Here is a 25,345-nt window from a genome sequence, read left to right on the forward strand (position 1 = left end):
ATTACGATGGTACATCTCGTGTGTCGCATTCCGCTGAAGGGCGAATACAAGGAAGAAAATGAATATAGCGTTTGTTGAGGACGCCTAAAAGAGGCACCCGGAAAGATGGAAAACTGATACTTCGGTCATCAATAGCAGTCAGTGGCCAATTGGCCAAGACTGATGTTAGATTGATAGGCCTACCTTGGTCGTTTCGGCAACCTCCTATCAGTTCATTACATCATCATTTTATTAAAATCAACACACCACAAGATTGCGATATAATGAAAAGAAAGGAGGGTTCCGAAACGACTTAGTTGGAGTACAGTAGACTTTGTCAGATACCTTTTCCTTCGATTGTGGATATAGTACCTTCTTGTGCAGCCTGCGTGTGAAGGGTGCCTGATGTAATAAGAAACATGTCGCTAACTGAATAAGCTACCGTTTTGGGTACATATACGAGCTGATCGCTTGTTATCCATAGTCCCGTCTTCTGGCGATAGTAAATAAAGAGTTCCGTGAGGAAAATTTGGTGATTACCCTTCACGTGAGTGCGTGCCGGGTGCAAAAGCTTTTTCCCTCCATCGAAACGTATACACCGGAGGGATGACCTACCGACCTAACAGCAGTATATTTCGTATCAGATTTTGGCAATTATACCATCGATCTCACATTCACAACAGCTAGTCGTTCAAAATATTGTGGAAATGAACTAATATTCACTTAATACGTTGATTAGCGCGACTGAATCGACTCAGCTTCCCCGAGGCAGATAAGCCGAAACGTAGTGCTTAACTTAGTCAGTTCCCGTCTCGTTGCCTTTCGAGTAATTCACGATGCAAATCACCACCGTAATCCCCATACATACCGACACCGACAGCCTAAAAATATCGAACCACGTGGTACCCAACAACCAACAGGCTTCCTTTTCGGCAGAAGACAATGTTTGGAATAATCTTCGTCGGGTATTCGAAGCCACAAGAGTCATCGAAATAGTTGGCGATTGCTCTAAATTTGAATGGAGTTCGGAATATTGCACGCGTACAAAGCGACATGAACACGTTGCCGACAAAGGTGAATCGGGGTGATGTTGCGTCAGAGTCTGACAATATGGCGTATTACTACTGACGTCTGATGTCTCGATTTATTTGTGACCCAGAATAAACGCTCACTATCTCTCTCTCTCTCTCTCTCATTCTCTTTCAGTAAAAGATGGGAATTTACCGCACCATGACTTATAAGGATGTAACGTGCAAATCAGACCACCTTGGTGCAGTGTTGCCAATTGGCGCATTTGGAAGCCAAATTTCGGAATTTCGGCTCATTTTCATGTTGGTTGGCACCGGAATGTTTTGACAAATTGGCACTATTTTGACACTTTCGACTTTCTTCATCTATCACAATAAAAATTTGCAAATTCCACAAAGATATACGATCTTCCTTCCGCAGCCTAATTTAAGCTTAATTGAACTGTTGAAGCTCGTTTCTATTTTAGGGCTAATCAAAAATAACTTTTCATTCCGGATTCCAACCATTCACTGATTAAATTGTCAGGTTACCCTTAAAAACGCTGCACACCAAATTTGGTTCAATTCTAACCGGTATAAACCGCCGCTTCAATTGTCACTTTAGGCATTATACAGTCTGTGCTTCAACTTGTTACGTGATACGTTTCCAAATCCCTAATTCGTAAAACAAATCAACCAGTGCTCATGATCGAGTCATCATTATCACCCACCCAACACATTTTTTCAATAGCAAGTTAAAAGTGAATGTAATTATATATACACGTTGAGCTAAATGCAACATGGGTCGCGCGTGACGACTTCATGATGTAACAAAATGCACCAGCGGTATTAGTCACAGGAAAATGCCTAGTCAGCTAAATCCTAGTCAGCTAAATCCCAAAATTGCGACTTTACGACTCTCGTTCAAGGATTCCAAAATATGTTGATAACTAACGAAAATCCTGCTGTTGCGGGTAACAATCATCTACTATCTAATCGCTGGATTGTTCATCTACAATGTAGATGGATTCTACATATTCGCCGTAAAGCCAGATTTCAATACTCGACTTTATGGTCTTGGCCCTAAAATTTTCATTTGCCTTTCATGAACCCCACAGCTGGGTAACATCTACTACCCAATCGCTGGATTGTTCTATCTACAATGTAGATAGCTTCTACATATTCGCCGTAAAGCCAGATTTCAATACTCGACTTTATGGCCTCGGCCCTAAAATTTTCATTTGCCTTTCATGAACCACTCGGAAGGAACCCCCTGAAGGTTTCACGGATCTCAATTTAGGAATTTTGCGTCACACACTTGTTTTGTCGCCTCATACAAAGTCCTGTCAATTCTTGATGGCATGTTTATCAAAAACCTTCATAAAATTATATATTTTCTAAAATCATTATTTTTGGCACTTCCAAAATTTTGTTTTTTACAGCTATGGCATCTGGTTCCCGAAATGCCCAAAATGATCATGCCTGCTCATACTTGATATAGCAACAAATTTTTGAAATGTAGCCCATTCAAACGTTGTGAAATAAATTCTACTTGACATAAAACGGATAATTGTCATTATATCGCAACATTGTGGTGTTTTGATTTGATGAAAATTTGAATGCAATGATGATGATGGTGACGTGGAAAAGTGTATAATCATTATTACCATATAAATCTCGAACCGCATTTAAACACTGGTAAAACCGTAACGTACCATGAAGGAAAAATCTACTCAGCATGACACAATAGGTATCGATTCGGATTACGCATTCGAATGACCTAAGGAGGCGATTTCAGATGATATATTAAAAAAGGTGCGAACGTCTTATAACTTCTATTCTCCAACATATTCTGCCGCAACATAAGTTTCATATGCTGGTGCAATAGTAATCTGGCGATGCCCCTGCCCCAGAGCATGGTTTTATATTTGAAGAAAAAAACGGATTTTAAGCTTTTGACCGGATTAGGATCGAATTTGGATTTGGGATTATTTTGAAATCAATTCGGATTTAGACTTGGACATGTAGTTTCTAATATAATTAACAGCTTTCGTGTGATTGGTAAATAGAAATCTTAGCCATATCGGTTGACATCATGGATTTGCACGTGTTAAGAAATGAATTTTGGGCTTCAGTTTGAACCTGAATTTGACCATTGAATCTGAAACATGATTTGGGTTTGAAAATACCAAAATCCGCTCATGTTACCTTGTCCGTCTTTGTTCAATAAGACCTTATTTGTATTGTGCACTACAATTGTATTACATTTTGGTGTGCCTCTACGACTCTGCCTCGTGAATTCTTTATATCGAATTTCGGCGCCCTGTATCCCAGCAAATTGAAAAATGCGACACTGGCTCCGAGTCCTTCAAGGTCAAAATAATGTTCAGACTCCCGGCTCGAATTCACGATCCTAACTGAAAGTTAGGGTTCTATTAGCCGAGATAGCGCAGTGGTATAATCCGCGGCTGCAACACCAATGGGTGCGGGTTCGAGTCCGACCGAGGTCGACTTCCGAATTTCGATACCTAAGTGTTGGAGGTTTACCTAGGCTCCTCCTCGCCACCTCTTCCGCACCAGCGGTGTCTTACAAAAAGCCTAGATGTGGGCCGTGCTATAAGTCGGCAGTTACGGAAAATAAGAAGAATATCGGCCTGGTGTAAATGACCATAGTAGTCGACAAACACCATGAATACCGCAAAACAAACAAACAAAGTCTCATTATATAACCCAGAGTTCTCAAACTCAAATGTGCCGGCGGGTCAATTTCCTAGTTTTTGAATACGCCGCGGCGCAGCATCAATAGGAGTATTTAAGTATTGCCAGGTATAGGCCTTATGTGACAGGATGACGTAAGATTGTCCACACACATGGTGAAAATGTGGTTCACTATTGCAGCAATTCAGCCGTCGCGCGGAAAAATCGCAATTATAAATATTTGAATAAAATTGATGTTGTACTTGGTAGAGAGTAAGCATAAGTGATGTTTGATGAGTGTTGCAGGTTTTTGGATCAATTTTAGAGTGAATTTCAACGTTTCAAATCTGCAAAAAAGATATGCGGTACCTAAAAATCCAAAATTTTGACGCGGACCGCACAAAGTGTTTGCAACGTTTGATGTTACCCGATCCCATCATAAAATGGACTTTTATTATGTTCTCGTCGTTTGATTCATTTGGATTGTATCAATCCAGTAAGTTATCAGTAGGGCAATTTTTTTTTTTACTCAAAAAACGGAAGATTTTGACCTAAAAATCTAAATTTTGACCTTTTTTGACCTAAAAAAACTGAAATTTGACCAAATTTTGACCTCACGTATGCAAATTAGGTGTTTTCGCATATAATGTTCAAATTGTACTACTTATCTTTATTTCTGGTTGGAACTGTCTGTCCTTACAAAGTAAATTGGCCTGAAAAACGTTTTTGGCTCAAAAACTGACAGATTTTTACATGAAAAACTAGTATTTTAACGAAATCTGGCACAATGAAGAATTTCAGTAGTTACATTACGTATTCTGGTGGAAATAATTAAAATTTGTTGTAGTACAACGAAAGATCCTTTCCTACATTCTCGGGTAGAAAGTGTCTGTCCTTACTAAGTAGCTTGCCAAGAACGGAGAAAGAACGTTCAACAGCAGCATTTGTTGGCTGACAACACTCAAGCTGACAACACTGATGGTGACAAACCGTGTTGCTTCATTCTGACAATGTTGTCTATATCACAATTTTTCAGCTTGCGCTTCTTGATATAAGAACCATGCAATGTCCAAGCAGTCTTGCTTCAGCTAGAATATTGCGGTACGTTGACCATAAAACCATGTCACTATTTGTTTCATTTGACCATATATGATTCACAATGAGCAGACGATGGTCCGTTTTCAACGGTAGGCCTATAAAGTAGGCTACAAGCTGTAAAATATCAAATGATAAGTTCACCAACAGCGCAAAATCTACGATACAAACGAAATGCAGAGGTCAAAAAATGTTTGACTTTGTAAACAATTTTGACAAATTTTGACCTAACGCTACAATTTTGACCTAATTTTGACTTTTTTTTGACATGTCAAAAAAAATTGCCCTAGTTATCAGGCCCATCCGCAAATACATATTGCTATGGTTTTGTGTCAAAATATCAGATGAACGATATTTTGTTTTCAAGCATATACAATACGCGCTTCTGAAATACACTTATTACTCATAAAGTAACGCGCTAGAAACCCGCTGTCTGACAACGCTGTCTCAGTGCTTCTTCGCATCCCAAATTACTCATACGATACAATTTTGTTTCTGTTCAATTTGCATTCAGAGCACAGCTATTACTAAGAACTCCATTGCTAGGTAGTCCTATTATATACATAGTTGTCCCATGATTCATACATGGCTCCCACACATACCTATGTGATGACCCAAAATAATAAGAGCAGTTATTCATACCGACACGGACGCCATGTTTCAACCGGAAGCGTACCCTGCAGTCTATTCTGTCTATTTAGAAGTGAGCCCAACTATATTAACAATACATTACTGATTACATACGCCAGTTCTCGTTTACCCGACCACTCAGTAAGTGAAATCGAAACAAATGGAATTCTTCAGTACATTTATAGTGTGTACGTTTGAAAATGCTATTTATGATTACTTGCAGAAATCCTCGGCGATAATAAATTGCTGAACTTGTAACAATCGTTCACAAACCGAAAGTGGAATTTTCCAACCACAAAAACTGATTAACATCCGGTCGCCATGAGAAAAACTCACGAACCCATGCAGGCCAGAACCAAGCCGTCGCAGCGTGAATGATTATATTCATCGCTGAGTTCCTTTGTATCCTCCAACATCCACTCATAAATTTCCACGATGTCAGCGGAAATATTGACGATTCGATTTTCTTCGATATACCCTACTGATTAGGGAGTAATCTATAGGCAATCAGTCGGAGAAAATCATTAATACGGAAGTTTATATTCTGTGGCACTTATGTAATTTCGAAAATTGATTTTGGATGACACTTCTTTTAAATTTCAAGTCTTTGAGCTGAGGGTATTTTACGAATTATGTACTTGAGTTAAAAGCGTATTTAGAGCTGAACTCCGGAATAGATCTATGCTGGAGACATATGCGAATATATTTCCGTATTTTTCATTCCGTGTGCGAGGAAGGTGGGTCATAGATTGATGGAATTTCCCAAGCCGTTTTGACATATTGCTATCTTTGGTTGTTTCACAATCTTGCGATTTCTTGAACTGATACGGGATAAGCTTTTGGATCAGTACTCTACTGTCCATGCCTTGAGATCAGGTTTGAGCTTGATAATATCAGTTTGGTGGCCAGTGAATTCGGCACCTCGTCACTAGAAAAAGTATTAATTAAAATTATAATAAAAGCGATGCATAAATATCGTAATAATACATTCGAAAATGAATGCGAGGGTGAATTGTGATATAGGGAGTACTAAAATTATACTCCCTTTAAACTAAGAATTATATTATCAGCGAGAATTATAGTTTCAGTTCTTTTTCAACCATGGAGACTTGAAACCTCTTGCAATTCGTCGTGTCACAGCATTCAAAACATGCCGTACGAAGCTACACACGTTAGGGAAATGAAGTTTATGTGCAGCCATGATCAACCCAGCACAATATTGTCACTATAGTCCGATATATAGGTATATGGTCGAAAAATTATCAAATTCATTTTTGGTGGGGTGGTCTGCCATAATTTTCTTTGAAGTCCCGTAAAATAGGGTTACCAGTCAGTCAGTCAGGTTTATTAATATTTTCATCGTTTCAAAACATCACAAGACTGCGATACAATGAAAAGATAGGAGGGTGTCGAAACAACTTGGAGTAGCCATTAAGATCAGACACCCACCTTAGCCTAGGCGAAGCAAATAAGAGGCATGCACACTGAATGAAAAGTAATGCAGAGAATATAAGACGCAAGCGACAAAATGGGGTGGCATGTGGCGGAGGGCGAGGTCGATGTTAGGTCGTGGTCCGGTAATCCTGAAGACTGGCTAGTATTGTATTTCGACTTGAATGCGGACATGCTCGACGACTGTCGGATAGCGGCGAGATGCTGTTCCACAATTGGGGTCCGGCATACTTGATAGAGCAATGCGTTTTCTTGTATTCAGTCCTGATCATATGGTAGTTGTTCTTCGTTGACGCGCGTGTGCTGTACTTGTGCGCTTTTGTCTCCGAGGTGAAGTAGTCCTTGAAATTTGAGGGACATTGACCGCAATGGAACTGATACATATAAACTTGGCAATTTCTAGCTTCCTCATATCTTCTAAGTTTAGAACACCAAATCTTTTGAGAGGCGATTTATCAGTTGCACATCCAGGCCCCCGTGGGGCTTTGGCAATGATACGGATGATCCGATGTTGAAGTTTTTGCAGTGGGTCAATTGTATTCTTGCAGGCAGCACCCCAACAAAGAATTCCGTATTGTAACTTTGATAGGAATAGAGAGTTGAAGAGTATCAACAGCACGCTGACTGGCTGACTACCATAATTTCGTGGCCCGAAATCCGGACGCGAACACATTTTCAGTCAATATGACGTCACACTAGGAATGCTATGCCAATCCAATCCATTGAACAGCTCAACAAAACGTCTAAGTAAAGCATCTAGAAATGCTGAAACTTATTTCAGTTTCAAAATGAGCTATTCGCCTGTGCCTAGCATCACTATTCCTCACTATCCCTCACTAGCTGAACCGCCTCCAACGCTGCAACAGTATGCCATCGATGGAGGATCAGCCGATATGAATGGGCAACGCATATATAGACTAGACCAGGGGTGGGCAAGCGGCCCGCAACACCGTTCTGTGCGGCCCGCGAGAGTCTAAAGAAACTTTTTATAAATATTGATAAAATGCGTAGACTAAAAATCGTATTAATGCAGGGACTTGATTAACTTTTTCTTGGTATATTTCACCACGATAATTCTAAGACAGCGGTTCTCAAACTGGTGGGTGCGTCCCCCTTGGGGGCGTAAAAGCATCTGAAGGGGGGCGCGAAGCTGAGCTCTACTGAAAAAAATGTTCGCGCTCCGCGCGATTTACATCCAATCAATAGTTATTGCTATGTATTTAGTCTGAATTACATATTTAAATATCTCTCATCCACAGTCGTAACCTTCCATGCCTTCAAACTACCTGTTAGGTTTGCTAGCATCCTGGTTGCGTTTTGTGATATGACGATAAGGGGTCGCGAAATCTTTCACCCTCATAAGGGGGGGGTCTTAAAAAGTTTGAGAACCACTGATCTAAGGTAAATCACAGCGGTATAGCTGCAACGAGATTGACATAATTTGGATCACCAGTGGGATTTCAGATTGGCCACTCCATTTTCAATTACTTCAGTGATGTGCATATAAAAAAAAACGATTCGGTCGTGTCTTAGGTAGATTCGTTGTCTGTATGCGTAGAAAGGGGGTATTTATATTTTATCTACACATAGTAGAAGCCTGTTTGAAGCTAACATGGTTATGATGCTGTCAGCATTGTGTGTCCTGGAACTGAGCCAAAAGTGGAATTAGTAAATCTATGAACAGATCGCTGCTGACAGATTTAAATTTCAATCCTGTTCTAAGAATCAGGCCAACCGACTTTCATCTCTATAGTTTTGACAAATTGGTTATTGAGGTCCGCCAGCCTATGAAATCTCGCCACTATATGTTTCTGATGCGTGTACGATATCATCAAAGCAATGTTTGGCTTGTATGAAATAAGCATAGATATTATCTACATGTCCTCACTATATAATCAAATATCAATATTGCGTTTTGGTTTATAATCCCAATTTTATATGGTGCGGCCCGCAAATGGATTCAGAATTTTAATGCGGCCCGCGAGCTCAAAAGTTTGCCCACCCCTGGCCTAGACGTTCAATGACCCAGACACTGCCAAGACCAAGACGCTTAGAAAACGGATTAGGGCTATCCCAGAAGATCAAGCTTTGGGAGGAGACAGTCTTTCAGCTTTAGTAACGTGTCTCGCCAGCCCCGATATTGATTGCTTGGTGCATATAATCGATGAAAAGCGTATCCACGCATCGTGCGCAGCTCATAGTTCAAAATATAATGAAATTAATAACCATGATATTCCTTGTAAATGTACTATTTTTATAAAGTAATGCTTCTTTCGTGGTGACTATGACAGTCGTCAACGTTAGGGAGCACAGCGTTGTACTGGCGTAAAGTTTTTAAAACGTGGTTGCTAAACTGTGTGACAGTTTTTGTCTCAATATTGCATTCTTGCGGCCAGCGGCCTCTATATATATTTGAAAAGTGGCGCTCGACACGTTTTGAGTTGGCGACCGCTGGTTTAGGACATGCCATTTCCACAATACCCTTTATGCATACCAATCCAAGAAACTCACACGTACTATATCAGTACCAGAGTTGGATCAACTGTAATTTGTAATTGAGCTGAATGTAATTAATTACATTTTTTCATGTAATTGTAATTGTAATTGTAATTGTAATTGGAGCATTTCTATTTTGTGTAATTGTAATTGTAATTGTAATATGATCAAAATTTTGCTCAATTACAATCTCAATTACATTTTCATGGAAACCTGACAATCACAACATAAAATAATCATTTAATCAATCATTTATTCGTCGCACCAGTGAAAATCCGGTACGAACCAGGATGACGACGAGGGGTCTTAAGGCCTTAGTAATCAAAGGCCTTAGTAAACAATCACCACATGTAATAATTAGCCTATTTACATCGGTGTTCTATGCGTGCTGCGTTATAACTAGATAATTCAGTCACGCTAAACTGTTTCCCATACTTCAGCAGCAACAAAAAACTTTGTGAATTACAAGATAGGCTCAACCAGTGGTTCTCGAACGGGGGACGCGCCCCTTTGGGCGGCGTGAAAGCATCTGAACGGGGCGCGACGCTCCAGTTGAACTGAAATCTTTTCAGCGCTTGGCCCGATTCACCTCCGTTTTATGGTTATTGCTCGGTGTATAGTCTGAATTTCGTATTGGAGAATTCTCTCATCAACAGTCATAACCTTCCATACCATCAAACTATATGTAAGGATTGCTAACTTTCTGGTTTCATTGTGTGCTATGACGATAAGAGGGGCACGAAATATTCACTGTCATAAAGGGGGGCGTGTCTAAAAAAGTTAGAGAACCAGTGGGCTAAACTAAATCTTAATATTTCAAAAATGGATGAACAGTAAATAAACTCTTCTGAAACCTGTGCTGAACCATTTCCTACACCACGGTCAAAGTTTTTTTAAATCTCTGACCAGTACCGAGGCTTGTTGCAACAATAGCAAAACAATTCAAGTTTCCAACCAAGGCTTCATCAAACTTGATCACGCATTTGTAGAGATGTTATCACAATCTTACCTCCAATCTCTGCCAAATTTACTGGGGCCAGAAACTTTTCGCACCCTAATGTTCATCAAATGCAATCTAACAGTTTCCGAGCAAGTGAAAATGTAAATGCGAACCAAAATATTGTAATTCTTAGTTATCAGGAGGTTCTTTCCTTTTGCATTTATTTTAATTTTACGCACCTAATCGGTATCATCCTTATCGGTGACGCCTTACCAATTACATTTCATTATCCTGACTCTTTGGGTGGTGAGATAGCGCAGTGGTATAATCCGCGGCTGCGACACCAATGGGTTGCGGGTTCGAGTCCGACCGAGGTCGACTTCCGAATTCGTATACCTATGTGTTGGAGGTTTATCTAGGCTCCTCCTCGCCACCTCATCCGCGTTAGCGGTGTCTTACAAAAAGCCTAGAAGTGGGCCGTGCTATAAGTCGGCAGTTACGGAATAAAAATCAAACATATCGGCCTGGTGTAAATGACCACAGTAGTCGACAAACACCATGAATACCACAAACATTATCCTGACTCAGCTCTGAGTGGCCTAATCGTTTGATTACATTTCATTGACTGTCCTGTAGCCTATTCGCTGTTAGTCGCTCAAACCTTTGGTTCTTAACAGTCGCTTGAAACATTTTTCTGTGCTTGTAGTTTTCAGTACTCATGATTAGGAATAGTTCGAATACGTTCGAGTTTTTTTTTAATTAAAGGGTATTCTACATATCAAGAATGAAACATGAATAGCTTGAGATTGTTGCTAATTACGTCGCTACGGTTGTCAAAGAACACCTCTTTACTGAATCAATTACCTGTTTAAAAGTAATTGTAATTGTAATTATAATTGTAAATAATTATATGTTCAACAGTAATTGTAATTGTAATTATAATTTGATATTTTTGGCATTGAGTAATTGTAATTGCAATGTAATTGAAACATGCAAGGAAGTAATTGTAATTGTAATAGTAATTGAATTAAAATATTGTAATTGATCCAACTCTGATCAGTACCAGTGATAAGTTCGACAATAGACTACGTCATTCTTGCAGGTGCCGGAACAGGTAACGGTGAACTCCGGGGTCATCTCTTTTATTTATATTGGCTTACTGTGCGCACCAAAATCGCGAGCATTAATTTATCAATAGTCAAAATATCGTCAGTGATATTGGTAGCTGCGCAATGCACAATGCACATGCACATTGCACATATTTCTATTAGGGCTGAGTATAATGATCTGAGTACTCGAATCTGAATCTGTTATTACTTGTAATGATTCGAGTCGAGTATAGTGTGAGATGGTTTGTTCGACTACCGAAATTATATACGCTCGTCGCTCGCCCTTGCCATTAAGAGTTAAAATATAAACGAGGATTACTATTTCGATAGTATACTATTTTCCAGAGGTGGTCAGTAACGAAGTACTTCTACTTTTTCGAAGTACTCAAGTAGTTTTCCTCTACTTCTGGTACTTACTCATGTAAATCCAATTTTCGCTACTTCGACTTCTACTTCGTAATATTTTGTGATCTACTTACTTACTTTTCGCTATTTTCAGTTTGTCAAGTAGAAGTAGTTGAATCTTTCAATCAGGAAGATAGCCTGAGAAATTTCGGGACTGTTTTCACGGAATATCAACATTTAATTTTCACAAAAGTTGAGTAAAGCCCAGAATTTTCGTCGTGCTTCGCGCGCAGTGGATACGGAGTGACCAGTATGATTCACGAAAGTATCGGTCAATACAATTTAGGTCGTGGGTTGGCGTGGTTCTGTTTACACCACATTGTCGCTCTTCGCCCATATGAAATAATTCATCACAGTATATATGGCTCATAGTAACGTTTGAAACTGATGTTTCGCAATCTAGCATTTACTTGTCATATCGTAATGTAGCATGTCCATGGCGTGTCCTGATCTGGAATCGTGGACTCTGACTTTTTTCAAGTTTTAGAGATGTTTTAGCACACCACCTTGGAAACTTTCTGGACTAAACGCATGAACACACATGCTCCACTTTTAGAAGTAGTATTCATATTTTACTTTTGATTCCCAGTATCATATACTTTGAGTTACAATTAATATCAGTTCTTTTGTCTGGATAACATACATGTTGGAGTATAAAAGCCAAATGTAGTAATGCCTTTAATTCCGGAAATAAAGCTACACAATATGGCATTTTTACGGTCCACCATAATTTTTATTAACGTTTACTAATGGCGCAAAGTGTTTACACCGTTTCCTATGCAACTTCTCCGTATTGCTCTTCGACTAAACTATGGGCCTTATAATATGGAGGATGGCGCCGTACCATGGTATTTTCTAAAACGTGCTATTCGAGAAAACAGAGGATTAGCATCGCATTTCCATATCAATACTATCATGATGTTGATGAATGCTTATGCTATCGAAAATCGGATACCTATGTTGGTATGCATCAATAAGAATCAAGCTCGTCACCTTTCGCATAGCTCAATTTACACCTTTTTACAATTTATGTGAACGAATTAGGATCGTTTTCACAACTACTTACTTACTTGAGTACTTTTAAAGTCAGTCAATTCTACTTCTACTTCAAGTAGTTTTAGGTTGCTTATGGAAGAAGTACTTCTACTCGTACTTGAGTAGATTTTTTCGTCGCTACTTCTACTTCTACTTGAGTAGCTTTCTTGACTACTTTGACCGCCTCTGCTATTTTCCCAGTGAATGGTTGTACTATAGAATGTAATATGGACTGGCAACGACCGATTTTGCAGCATCGTTCCGCTTCGCTGAGGCTGGATTGAGAATTGTTTTGCGTAAGCGACTGCAGGATTTCTGGCAATGCAAAAGTTATCCTCCAGAGCGCAGAATTCACCGAATCTGGTCTTGATCGAAAGCTACTGTTGCACTGATTCCAAAAATATGAATTAAAATATGGTCAGGCTCCAGACTTTGAAGAAAAATCGCTCTCACAATATCTGAAATGCGCATTGTTCAGAACAATCGGATAACCGAAAAACTATGACCGATTGCCTCTCCGATTGTTCGGACAAAGCCGATATTTCACACTTGGAGGGCGGATTCTAGGTGGATCAGTGCCTGATCATACCTAAATTTATATTTTCGAAATCGGAGCTACATTAGCTTTCGATCAAGACCAGATTCAGTAAATTCTGCGCTCTGGAATATAACTTTTGGATTGCCAGAAATCCTACAGTCGCTTACGCAAAACAATTCTCAATCCAGCCTCAGCGAAGCGGAACGAAGTCGAAAAATCGGTCGTTGCCATTCCATGTTTACATACTATAGTTGCACTATGTATACATGTACAATTGTACATGTACACACCTCGATTGGTCGTATCCGATCATATGCTACGCACGTTATAGCGAAAATTACTTCCTTGTCAAGTGGTGATCCAGACCCAAACCCACAGCATTGTCACAAAGTACACTGAAATAGGTAGGCCTACGGTCGAAAAAGTCCGTGTAATCATTTAGAACTATAGTAGATTATTATATTATTTATGGTCGCATAAAATTTACAAATATAAACTGTTCACATTATTCATACTGTTGCGACGTCGCCATGAGTGATATATTCGACTGGACTCGAAACTGACAACCTACAAAAACTCGATTTCAAACGCCTTAATCAACCTACTCTAGAAATATACCGTTTTCTTATAATTTCGATTACAATTAGACTTATTTCTGCAAATGATGGCTTTTTATATATTTTTGATTGTATTATTTTTATGATGGCGTTGGTCCCCATATTATAATCAACATATGCGACACTAAATCGCGCACAGTGCCAAGAAAAGTTCAAGTATAGCATGAATCTGCCGAAAAATAATAGTGTTCATGTTGATTTACGAAAAAATGTTGAGCATTTACTTCAAGCCTTTCAAATTCAGGACACTTAGGCATACTTTAGAATTTCCTCCCGGATGCAGTTTGAACAGAGAAATTCCGGACATGTCTGGGAAACCCGGACGTATGGCAACCATAATGTATAATAATCTATATAGAGACTGTTCGGCAGTCAATCTTTTCCTACCGTCGATTTTTATTTACCAGTCTCGGTGTCTAATTTGTCTGCATGGTATCGTTATTTTGCTCTGATGTTTTTGATGTTAGCATTATTATCAGCACTGCTCTCGTAAATGTATAATATATCCAAACTATATAGAAATCACGTTGTTATGCGCTTTGGATATCAAAAGTACGTATGCAAGCAGAGCCGAGGCAGAGCTTCACCTGTCGTCAGGATGAGTGGATGAAAATTGCGAAAACCAATGATTTTTGGTGTATTATATTGATGTTCATGAATTGCTAATTTTGAACAGCATCTCGTCGGCTATCCGACAGGGGTCGAGCATGTCCACATTCAAATCGAAATAAAAGCAATTTCTAATGAATCAATATTAGTAGTCTGCCCTCAATATTACCGGACCACAATCTGACATATCGACCTCGCCTACCATGCAGAATTCATTTTTTGTCGCTTACATATATATTATCCTTTCTTTTGTCTAGAGGTCATGCCTCTTATTTACATACTGTAGGCCAAAGTGGGTGTCTGATTTAAAGACTACTCCAAGTCGTTTTGGCACCATATCCTATCTTTTCATTAGTGTTGGGATCAAGTCAAAACCTTCGAGTCGCAAGTCATCTCGAGTCACTGCACATTTTGATACGAGTCAAGTCAAGTCAATCGATTTTCAAAGGTGACTCGAGTCAAGTCAAGTCACTCGTTTTTTGGAGGTGACTCGAGTCAAGTTAAGTCAAGTCAAGTCAAGTCACGAGTCAAGTCACGATTCAAGTCAAATTGAATTTTCGAAGTATGAGTGATCATTCAAATTCATTATATTTTACTAGCTATGTTAAATAGATCAATTGGTCATTTATCCTGAATCAAATAACGAATATAAAGTTAAATATGCATGCAAAAATACGTTGTATCGCTCACGCACACGTAGAATTGCTAATAAAATATGTCAGTAACTGTATAGCTACATCAGGGGTGTCAAACATGTACGACCCGCCAAATGATTTCATTCGGCCCGCGAAGAAATTCTTAGTATATGTTGAAAATTGCGTGATTTTATCCATCACATTTCTCGAATTTGTAGTAAGAAATACTGCAAATAAATATTCCTTCAAGATGGCAAATTTCGAGTATGTTCGTAGGCCACATTATAACCACCCGACAGCGGAGTTGTGATTGTAGTCATCGTCAGGAGAAAATCGCTGACATTGACACCCAGTTCCGAGAATGCGAAAAAGTGCATATATTGAGTTAAGAGTTAGTAATATTTTGGAATCATTTGACTGGTGCGGCCCGCGAGTGATCTGTATATTTGAATTCGGCCGACCCGCGACGTCAGTTGAGTTTGACAACTCTGAACTACATGCTACATTCTCTTATTGTCAGCCAAAATAGAGGATCGAATACGAAGCCTCGAGAAGTTGAAAGAAATTGATATCGTACAATACACTAGCCATCTATACACAATACACATCCGTGTGGATATAAATGCATAAAATATAGTTGTTCGATTTAAATCATACAAGAGGGTTGGTAAAGGTGAGCACCGTGCAATGTAAGGACAGAGCCGTCCAATAAACAGCGATACGTTGCTATTAAATTAATCTGCTACTACGACAACGCAAGCTGTGATCATTTCGTTTGCGGTCGTGTATTTGTGATGTAACAATGTAGGATCAGTGAAACGTACAACCAGTGAATGACTGGTTGCTCTCACAAGTTACAACGGCGTATCGTAATAATCCGAACATGCACAAAATGCATTGATGTAGTCGACACCGTTTACTTGATGACTAGAAATTGACTCGAAAATTTTGCTCCGAGTCACTAGTCAATCCACATTTTTGAAGCGCCGAGTCAAGTCATTTTTGCAAAGCGACTCGAGTCAAGTCAAGTCATTCGAAAAAGTTGACTCGAGTCATCCCAACACTGCTTTTCATTATATCGCAATCGTGTGGTGTATTGATTTGATAGAAATTTTGATTAACAAATGATGATAACAATTAAAATCAGTCAATATGCATATTTATTAATAAAAAATATAGCTCGAAAAGCGAGGTGAGACAAGTTGCATCATAAACAGCTCAGATTATTTAAATACTCGTGTTTGTCGAATGCAATTGTGGCACTGATTCCGAAAATCCAAATATTTATAATGTCATGCCACCAGCACCTTCTCAAAATCTCCAAGGAACGTGAAATTAAGCCGCAGGCCTTTGCGTAACCCAAAACTTCCGTTGAGCCACGAAAACAAAAATCTATCACCATACACATTTAGTACGTTACTATAGTTGCATAGATTACCGCTGCACAAAATGAACTGCGGATATAATCAGAGTGTTAAAAATTTACAAAAAATGTGATTTTCACAGAAAACGAAAACGATATAATAATGAAATCATAGTCAGACTTCTGCTGTTCCATTTCGTTCATCAGTTCAGAAATGCGAGGTCTCACCTTGGAAAGTGCTATCATATTGTTCGGTCGAAATGCAACAGAATGATACCAATTTCTTAATTAATACAAATGAGCTCATAAATATCGGAGATAAATTGGCGTTTCGGAAGGACGGGGAATCGAACTTGACTACGTATGACGTAGGCTACTATATCCAGAGGTGGTCAAGGTAGTAAATAAAACTACTCAAGTAGAAGTAGAAGTAACGATGAAAAAAATCGACTCAAGTACGAGTAGAAGTAGTCCCTTTAAAAGCATCCTAAAACTACCTGAAGTAAAAGTAGAATTAATTGTCTTTAAATCTATTCAAGTAAGTATAAGTAGTTGTGAAAACAGTCGTGATTCGTTCACATGGACTGTCAAAAGATGCAAATTGAGCAATGCGGAAGGTGTATCAGAGAGCTTGTTTCATATTGATGCTCCCAGGAGGTATCAATTTTCAACAGAATAAGCATTCGTCTGCACTGTATCATGGGATGGAAATGATAGCATTGATACGGAAATGCGCAGAGGTGGTCAGTAACGAAGTACCTCTACTTTTTGTAGTATTTGAAGTAGATTTTGCCGACTAGCACTACTTATATATTAGTTATGATTTTAGAGTACTTCTACTTTTACTTGACAGTTTTCAGTTTTTTAGGTAAAAAGAGGCGTAGAATACCTACTCACTTACTTACTTACTTACTTACTTACTTGTGAACCGCAACTCCTACTTCTATTTGAAAAGCTTCTTGGAGGTACAGAACTTCAATATACAATTGAATGGTATATTCATATTGAAATGAACCCGAATATTTTCGGCTGACACTCGTCCGGCGTCACTTCTAATTCTACTTGAGTAGCGACGGTCACTACTTTGGATTAGGGGTCGACCGATTATCGACCTGGTCGATTATCGAGGCCGATATTTGGAACTTTCCCGATTAACGATATCGGCCTATGATATCGCGGCCGATATTTTGCATATAAATAGAATTCAAAAATATTGGAAATTCAATGCTCCGTGTTCTCAATCTCAAGAAATCGACGACGCATTCTGGACAGATTTATTACCCTTGCAGGACGAGTTTAACTGGGTGAGCAAATGAGCATGCAGAGAAACTATATGCTGCTTCCTGGGGCATGTACTTGTACAAGTGCCATCTTGCCTAATATAGGTAATTTTTTGTGCGAAATGGTTCTCTGCTCCTTTCATATTAATATCGGCCTATGATATCGGTTATCGACTTATCGGTATTGGTCTTGTGAGTGCGTCGATAATCGGTATCGGTATCGGCCTGCAAAAATCAATATCGGTCGAACTCTACTCTGGATGCGACACTTATCCTTTGTTTACTCTACCAGCTCGTTCTAGAAAATATCATTGCATGGCGCCCTCTACCATATTATGAGACCCGTAGTTTAGTCGAAGAGCAATACGTAGAAGTTGTATCGGATTTGGTGTAAAAACTTTACGCGATTATTACTTCAACAATCAATATGTATGTAGGGGAGATGTGGTACCGATGGATCAAAAATGGCAAAATGATCTCCGGCCAACAAATCTTCAGCCGAGAATAGCAGATCTTTTGCTGTCTCAACACTTCGATACAAGCTCTACCTATCGCGGACATTTACATGAATATCCACCTTTTCAAAAAATATTTATAAACGTTTAAAGTTTGTTGCTCGAACGTGTCATCGGTCCCCACCCGGTGGGTCCAAAGGCACACGACCATGGGACCTATGAGACACACGCTCAAAAACTCAGATTTGTTAACTTGTTTTGTTGTGTACTATAAGCTAAGCTACAGCAAGCCAATGAAGAATGTTTCGTCGCGACCTTCAAGAATAAAATAGATTATATGAACTCAAATGTTGGCATAAAATCATATTTTGGTTTACGCCTAAACATACAAAATTAATGTCACATACATATTACCCGCAAATCGACATTATGACTTTCAAATACCTCGTAATAGCGATAAAACACCACAGGTAACTATGATTTAGAGCCTATATATATGTAGGCGAGTTTCTGTTGTTAAGTGATTAATTGGTATATCTATTTTGCTTGATTTGGCTATGGTACCATAGGTCCCCCACCCCATCAATATTGTAATTGACTTGAAAATAGTCCACTCGAGGATGGTATTGATTCAAAAAATATGTGCCATTATATACCCTGATACATGCCCTATACTTCACATCAAAAATTATGGCGGGTTTGTGTAACCGCTCGGCTCCGGAGCCATAATGACTCCGGACTATCTGGTTGTAAGACCAGTCATGCGTAGGGTAACATGCGGTATTGGGAAATGAGGAAGTGATTTAGTCTTTTGTATGTAGTTGGATTGGAGTTGATCTTGGTATGGAGTTGGTCTTGGAGTATCTTTGTGTGGAGTTGTTACTGTATTAAGTCTTGGATTGGATTGGAAGTATTGATGTGTTTATTGTGCCTGCCTTCGTTGTAATATATCCGTCGAATCTGCAATGTGTCTCTGGATCCAGTCGAACCTGAAGTAATATAGCCGCATTCAGTTAGATAGCGAAGACTACGACCGAACGGCTACAAATGGCGAGCACGCAGCCTGATGCTGGATCCGGTATAGAGATGCCACTTGTAGTAGGAGACGGATGCGGTAGACATTTATTGAAGAGGAAAGAAGAAGTTGCACTTGCACGGTTTTTTAAGAAGTTAGCAAAAGGAGTGCTTGGGAAGGAAGCACGACAAATTGTGAAGTTATTGGACACTCGTGCTGTTGGGAAAATGGATAACGTGGCACGTGGTGGCTTAAAACATGTTTCGGTATGCTCATATGTTGGAAACTCTGTTGTTGATGTGACCTTGGAAGAGGAGGATTTTGAAAAACCGCATGTAGAGGAAATCGTTGATGATGTGTTGGCATGTGAGAGCAAAATGGATTCAGTGTCTGAAGAAACTGTTACTGCGCCTGTTGTTGATGATGTTGTATCCGAGATGGTAGTCATGGCACTATTGAAGTCGGGTGACAAGATGAATGATGATGTTCATGGGGAAGAAAGAAGTGTGATGGATGACTGTTTGATGGAGGAACAATTGGCTGAGGATTGTGGAGGTGAAAGTGCTACAGTGGCTTCGTCAATTCGAAGCAAGGGCTTGGTTGGTAGAGAAGTAAACGTATCGGATATACTTGGAACTTTCGAGTCGTTGATGGACTGTGAGATGGCCATTGAACGTGTCGATGTGAATATAAAGGAGCCCTCGCACCGTAAAACTTTTACTTTGAGAGAAGTTTGAATGAGATGGTGGTACATTGGGATTTGACAGCGGACTTCGACTACGCCCATGATATTGAGATGTTAGAACTGTGATCTTGATTCGATAGTGACCTGCTATTGTTTATGGGTATTGATACCTCGTGTTTTGTTTCTGTTATTGGCTTGGTTATAGCGCATGTGGTTATGTTGTGTAGAACTGTCAGTGGCAAATGGTTGCTTTTTCATAATTGTTATTGGATTTTTGTGTCTGTTATTTTGTATTGTTGACAGCTGCGTGAACTTTTGGAGATATTGTAGTGGCCTTCTTAGTGTTGTTGGTGGATCTCACTAATGTGTTGTATTTAATATTGGTGGTTGTAGAACGTTGTAACAAGTCTTGCCTGATTCTGTTTATTCTTTGTACATATTGTTGCCAATTTTTATACTCTTTTCATTTTTATACTTAATTTTTGTTTGTTTTATTTCTGCTCCTTCTTGTCGCTTGTGAGTGATCTTTGCTACTAGATCACTCAACTTGGGAACGGGGATGTGTAACCGCTCGGCTCCGGAGCCATAATGACTCCGGACTATCTGGTTGTAAGACCAGTCATGCGTAGGGTAACATGCGGTATTGGGAAATGAGGAAGTGATTTAGTCTTTTGTATGTAGTTGGATTGGAGTTGATCTTGGTATGGAGTTGGTCTTGGAGTATCTTTGTGTGGAGTTGTTACTGTATTAAGTCTTGGATTGGATTGGAAGTATTGATGTGTTTATTGTGCCTGCCTTCGTTGTAATATATCCGTCGAATCTGCAATGTGTCTCTGGATCCAGTCGAACCTGAAGTAATATAGCCGCATTCAGTTAGATAGCGAGGACTACGACCGAACGGCTACATTTGTTAGTCTGAAAGGTGTTATAGAAAAATGCAAATGTTGATCCAAATTTACTTTACACCCCCTACAACGTAAATCATTCGTCACAGACCCCATAACTGACGCAGGTCAAATTTTTTTGCATGTGAGGAAAGATTCTGTCAGCATCTAATTGTAGACAAATTCACGGAGTGTAATCATGGAATTATCATGGAGAATTTTACAAGTATTTTCGGTCCCAGTGATCCATCGGTACCACATCTCCCCTACTCCAGACTAAAGAACTGAAACTAATTAGAACTCAAAGTATGATACTGGGAATTGAAAGAGAAATACAAATACTACTTCTAAAGAGCGGAAAATATATTTCATGTCTTTTAGGTTTACCATATTTTGGAATCGGGAAAAGGAAAACACTTTTCCAAAATTTTCAGAGTTGCAAAACTGGAGTAAAATTTGGAAAAAATGGTAAATTTACCACCAATATACTAAAAAAAGGTCGTCGCTTACTTTCGAGCCCGAATTTCCTGTTTAGCGTCAATTATGCCCATTTTCACTCGAATCTATCCATCATCTTAGCTCTAAAAGCTGTAAAGTAGTAGGACATTTTCAAAAACCTCAAAAAGGAGGAAAAATCCTCCTAAAGCAGGGTTACCATATTTTGGAATCGGTAACGGAGGACACTTTTTCAAAATTTTCAAACCCCGAATTACGGAGAAAAATCTCGAGAAAATGGTAAATTTTTCTCACTTCATGGTCGGTTGACTAAAAAAAGGTCGTTTTTCCGGCTCAGCTTCCGATATACCCGCCGGAGCTTTAGTTTGGTGCTGATTTACAGTATCTCACTCAAATTTGACCGTAAATTTGACCAAAATTCTCAAAAAAGAGGACAAAATCTCAAAAAGGAGGACACTTGGGCGTCGTCGGAGGACATTTTCAAAAACCTGAAAAAGGAGGACAAATTCTCCTAAAGGAGGACGTATGGTACCCCCAATGTCTTTTGTCCAGAAGCAGAAAGTTTCAACAGGGGTCTGCTAAAAAAGGTCAGAGTCTACTTTTCCAGACTAGGACGCGCCATGGGCTGCTAGATTACCAAACGGCGGATTCAAACGTCATGATGGGCCCTATTTAAAATTTCCAGTATCGTCTTTTTTATTGTTCAAATTTCCGAGCGAAACACTATAAGATAACGAACCTACGGTATCTATAGTGTTTCGCTAGAGAAACACATCTAGAAATCGTTTTTCCTGAATGAATATTTTCATCACATGACCATCGAATCACTCTGCGTAAAGTGACTCGGCGAATTTTCAAAGTAACTTTCTTCAGAATCACAGTTTATTATTATTATTATGTTATGCTTATGATCATTGGTCACCTTGTTGCTTGGGTCCTGGTGACGAGTTGACGGGAAGTGCCAACACCTTCTGCTCCTTTATCGTTAGTTTGGCGTTCGTTTTCTTGAATTAGAGAGGCCTACAGTCCCTATACTTATATAACTGAGAGGTTGTAATCTTGTAAAGATCTCTGCTACTGAACAGTGAGCATCAAAGTTGGGCGCTGTCAACTGTCAGCACTCAGCAGCTGAGCTCCCAGCGTTTATTGGTAATGAAGGAATAGTGCAAACTGCAGCGTCTGGAGAAGCGCAGTACAATACAAAATTTACCAACATTTCTCCAAGCAGCATTTCGGGAGTATTGATTGTTAAGTGTTCAAAGAATGTCTGCGAATTTTGCGAAGTTCGATAGTTTTTTGAAGCGTGTCCTTCCTAACAACGAATATAAAGAAGTGAAAGCTTACGAACCTTGTGTTGTGGCCTCTGCGAAAAAGCATGCATTTCGGTTTACATTCATCACCAATGAGAAGATATGTGTAACTGAAAACCCTCCAAAATCCATCCTTTTTCAACTTGACCTCAAAGACGTCGTAGCGGTTAATCTAATCCGCGACAAGGCACTGTTTTTGCAATCAGATCTCCGGGACCATGTGCAACACATAGTTATCAAGCATTGCAAGGAAGGCAACTCAGCAAGTAACATTACCATGTCTGAAAGTGAACCGTCTCTGAGTACTTCCCGAACAAAACAGTTGAATTCTACTGAAGACATGCCATCAACATCTGTCTCAAATAGTGTCCCAATGCTCTGTTCTTATGCTGATGTCAGAACAATGACCCAATCATCCAGAAATGTGAATGAACGTGTCGCGGAGGTGAAGGCCTCGAAACCGTCTTCGAACGTAAACCACAAACATAGTGCTAATAGCAAAGATAGCTTGTGGGAAAGTCGTGATCCATATTTTATTCAAGTTTCTAGCAAAGAGATTGAAACGCAAGACCTACATTTGTATATCTTGAACGAAAAAGCAAATTTTCACATGATGCTCAAGTCCATTTGGCGCAACTATATTATTTATAGCAGTTTTTTAGGGAGTTGTGAAGGTGATGGTCACCGAACATCCATTGACAGTCGAAAGGCCAGTAGTCCACCAATTGGTCGTTCCTCAGATCAAACCACAAGGGCTCTCTTCTGCGATTTAAGACAGGAATTGCTATGTGCAGATAGTGTGGAGCATATCTACCGACTATATTATGAACTGAAAGAAGCCTCACAGCACGATATCTTGATCAAACACCTCTTTTGGAAGGACCAGTCTATGTACGATAGGACAGTGACGTTACTGTCAAGGTTCACAAAGAATTCGTCTTCAAAGTTGGTCAAAAGATCAGATGAAATTGAATTGCTGGTTGTAATGTTGAGATGCTTGGAAATGATGCTGCGAGAAATCGAAGCCGTCTGTCCCTGTTACAGAGTTCTTCAAAATTTGTCCCGCCCTCAATTGTGTTGCTTAATCGATTGTGTAATTCATGAGCCAGTTTTATTATCAAATTCATGGTTGATTGATGACGATATGAAATCATTACTTCATGAAAGAGTCCTTGCCGCGTGCGGGGTTATGCATCAACTCATTGAAGCGTCAGGTCAAGCTCAGTGGATTGTGAGCGGATTGTCTGACCCATTCAATATGACTTCGTTATTCAAAGTTATTAACGATAACAGCAATCTCCAACGATTTTTAGATAATCTACTCAAAGCCTGTATTGTTATCTGGAAAAGCCCAATCAACCGGCGTCCTTCAAACAGCCAATCATTCAATTCAGACGAAGCTATTGATGCGTTTCATATGTTTACGGTTCTGCACAGAATTATTACTCGCTCATCCACAGCAACTGATTATGCACGTTCTAGCTTTCAAGAAGAGTTTCGTTATTACATCACACCTACCTCTGTAACACAACGATTTCCATTGAGTCAACCTATATCGGGCATGGCTAGAGCTGTAATTCATGCGACTGGCACCATTATTATTAAAAAATAAACACTGTTGATTTGTGAGATGGAACACTGTATCATGAAGCACTTTGATGATAATTCGTACAATTATCCTTCTACATTCGCTGCGAGTTATTACCGAAGAGGCATCTGCTCCTATTGCATACTTGAAATTGCCCAGTAGTATGAACCGATGATATTTAACGCTACTAACCAGCATCGATTTGTATTGAATGGATTTCCATTTAAAGTTTCCTTATATATGTGAAATAAGACGAAATGAATATAATATTGTAATGTCTCCTCAGCTGAAACATCGCTATTTGTATCTTATCTCAGTACACTGTTTGATTCATATTTTTGTAGTATACTTTGCTCCATGCGAGTGTACAGCATGTTTTAAATTCCATTTTATATAGTGTTTTATGCATTTTTATATTTCAAACTTTCAACAAGGACTTGTCATATGACAATTCTGTGTTGGCATCTACCATATAAAGCACAAGTAGTTTATTAGCTGCCAAAATATCTATTAAAAAATACTGGTATATGTAAAAATATTTTCATACTATGAATGATAGACTAGAAAGCAATATTCTATGAAGGTTTTGGGATTTCGCTTGTCAGTGATTTGTAGTTTAAAAAGGCTGATTACTGCACCTTCATGAAACTGGAATAATATGGAATGCACATTTCCGTTATGTGATGTATTATTTCAAAAGATGTTTGCTTTTGGTTAGATTCATATTCAATGATACCTAGATTCTACTGTAGATGTATTTGAATTTGATTTTGTTCTGCGATGTACGTGTCAACATTGTGATTATTACAATTTACAGGTTCTCTTATTGTACAGCGATAATCACTGCTAAGAATGTCGTTTTGCTCCTTCGATGGAGGGGAGAAGTATAAAGATCATTTCAAGCCCGGTATTTATGCTTGTTCGTCGTGTGGATACGAATTGTTTTCAAGTGCTTCCAAATATGAGCATTCCTCGCCTTGGCCCGCTTTCAACGAAGTCATACATGACGACAGCTTGAGGAAAGTGCCAGAGTCTCCGACTGCACTGAAGATATCCTGTGCCAAA

The 25,345-nt window shown here is 39.2% G+C and overlaps 1 protein-coding gene and 1 long non-coding RNA gene across 2 annotated transcripts in view; one reads left to right on the forward strand and one right to left on the reverse strand.

Annotated features, from left to right (window-relative positions):
• Positions 1–25,345, reverse strand: part of LOC145448336 (uncharacterized) — a 200,509-nt gene that overhangs the window by 88,688 nt on the left and 86,476 nt on the right. The gene's annotated exons all lie outside the window — the stretch shown is intronic.
• On the forward strand, positions 22,270–25,097 carry LOC145448024 (uncharacterized protein C12orf56-like). Its single transcript, XM_080326330.1, has one exon. It carries the CDS (start codon positions 22,646–22,648, stop codon positions 24,302–24,304), a length of 1,659 nt encoding a protein of 552 aa, XP_080182456.1. The 5' UTR covers positions 22,270–22,645; the 3' UTR covers positions 24,305–25,097.

This window comes from Botryllus schlosseri, chromosome 10 (genome assembly GCF_051294905.1).
Source record: "Botryllus schlosseri isolate E-star chromosome 10, Bs_hap1, whole genome shotgun sequence".
In the NCBI taxonomy this organism is placed as follows: Eukaryota; Metazoa; Chordata; class Ascidiacea; order Stolidobranchia; family Styelidae; genus Botryllus; species Botryllus schlosseri.

Excerpts from the sequence above, each read along its gene's own strand:
- LOC145448024 (XM_080326330.1), top strand. The coding sequence starts at position 22,646 with ATGTCTGCGAATTTTGCGAAGTTCGATAGTTTTTTGAAGCGTGTCCTT.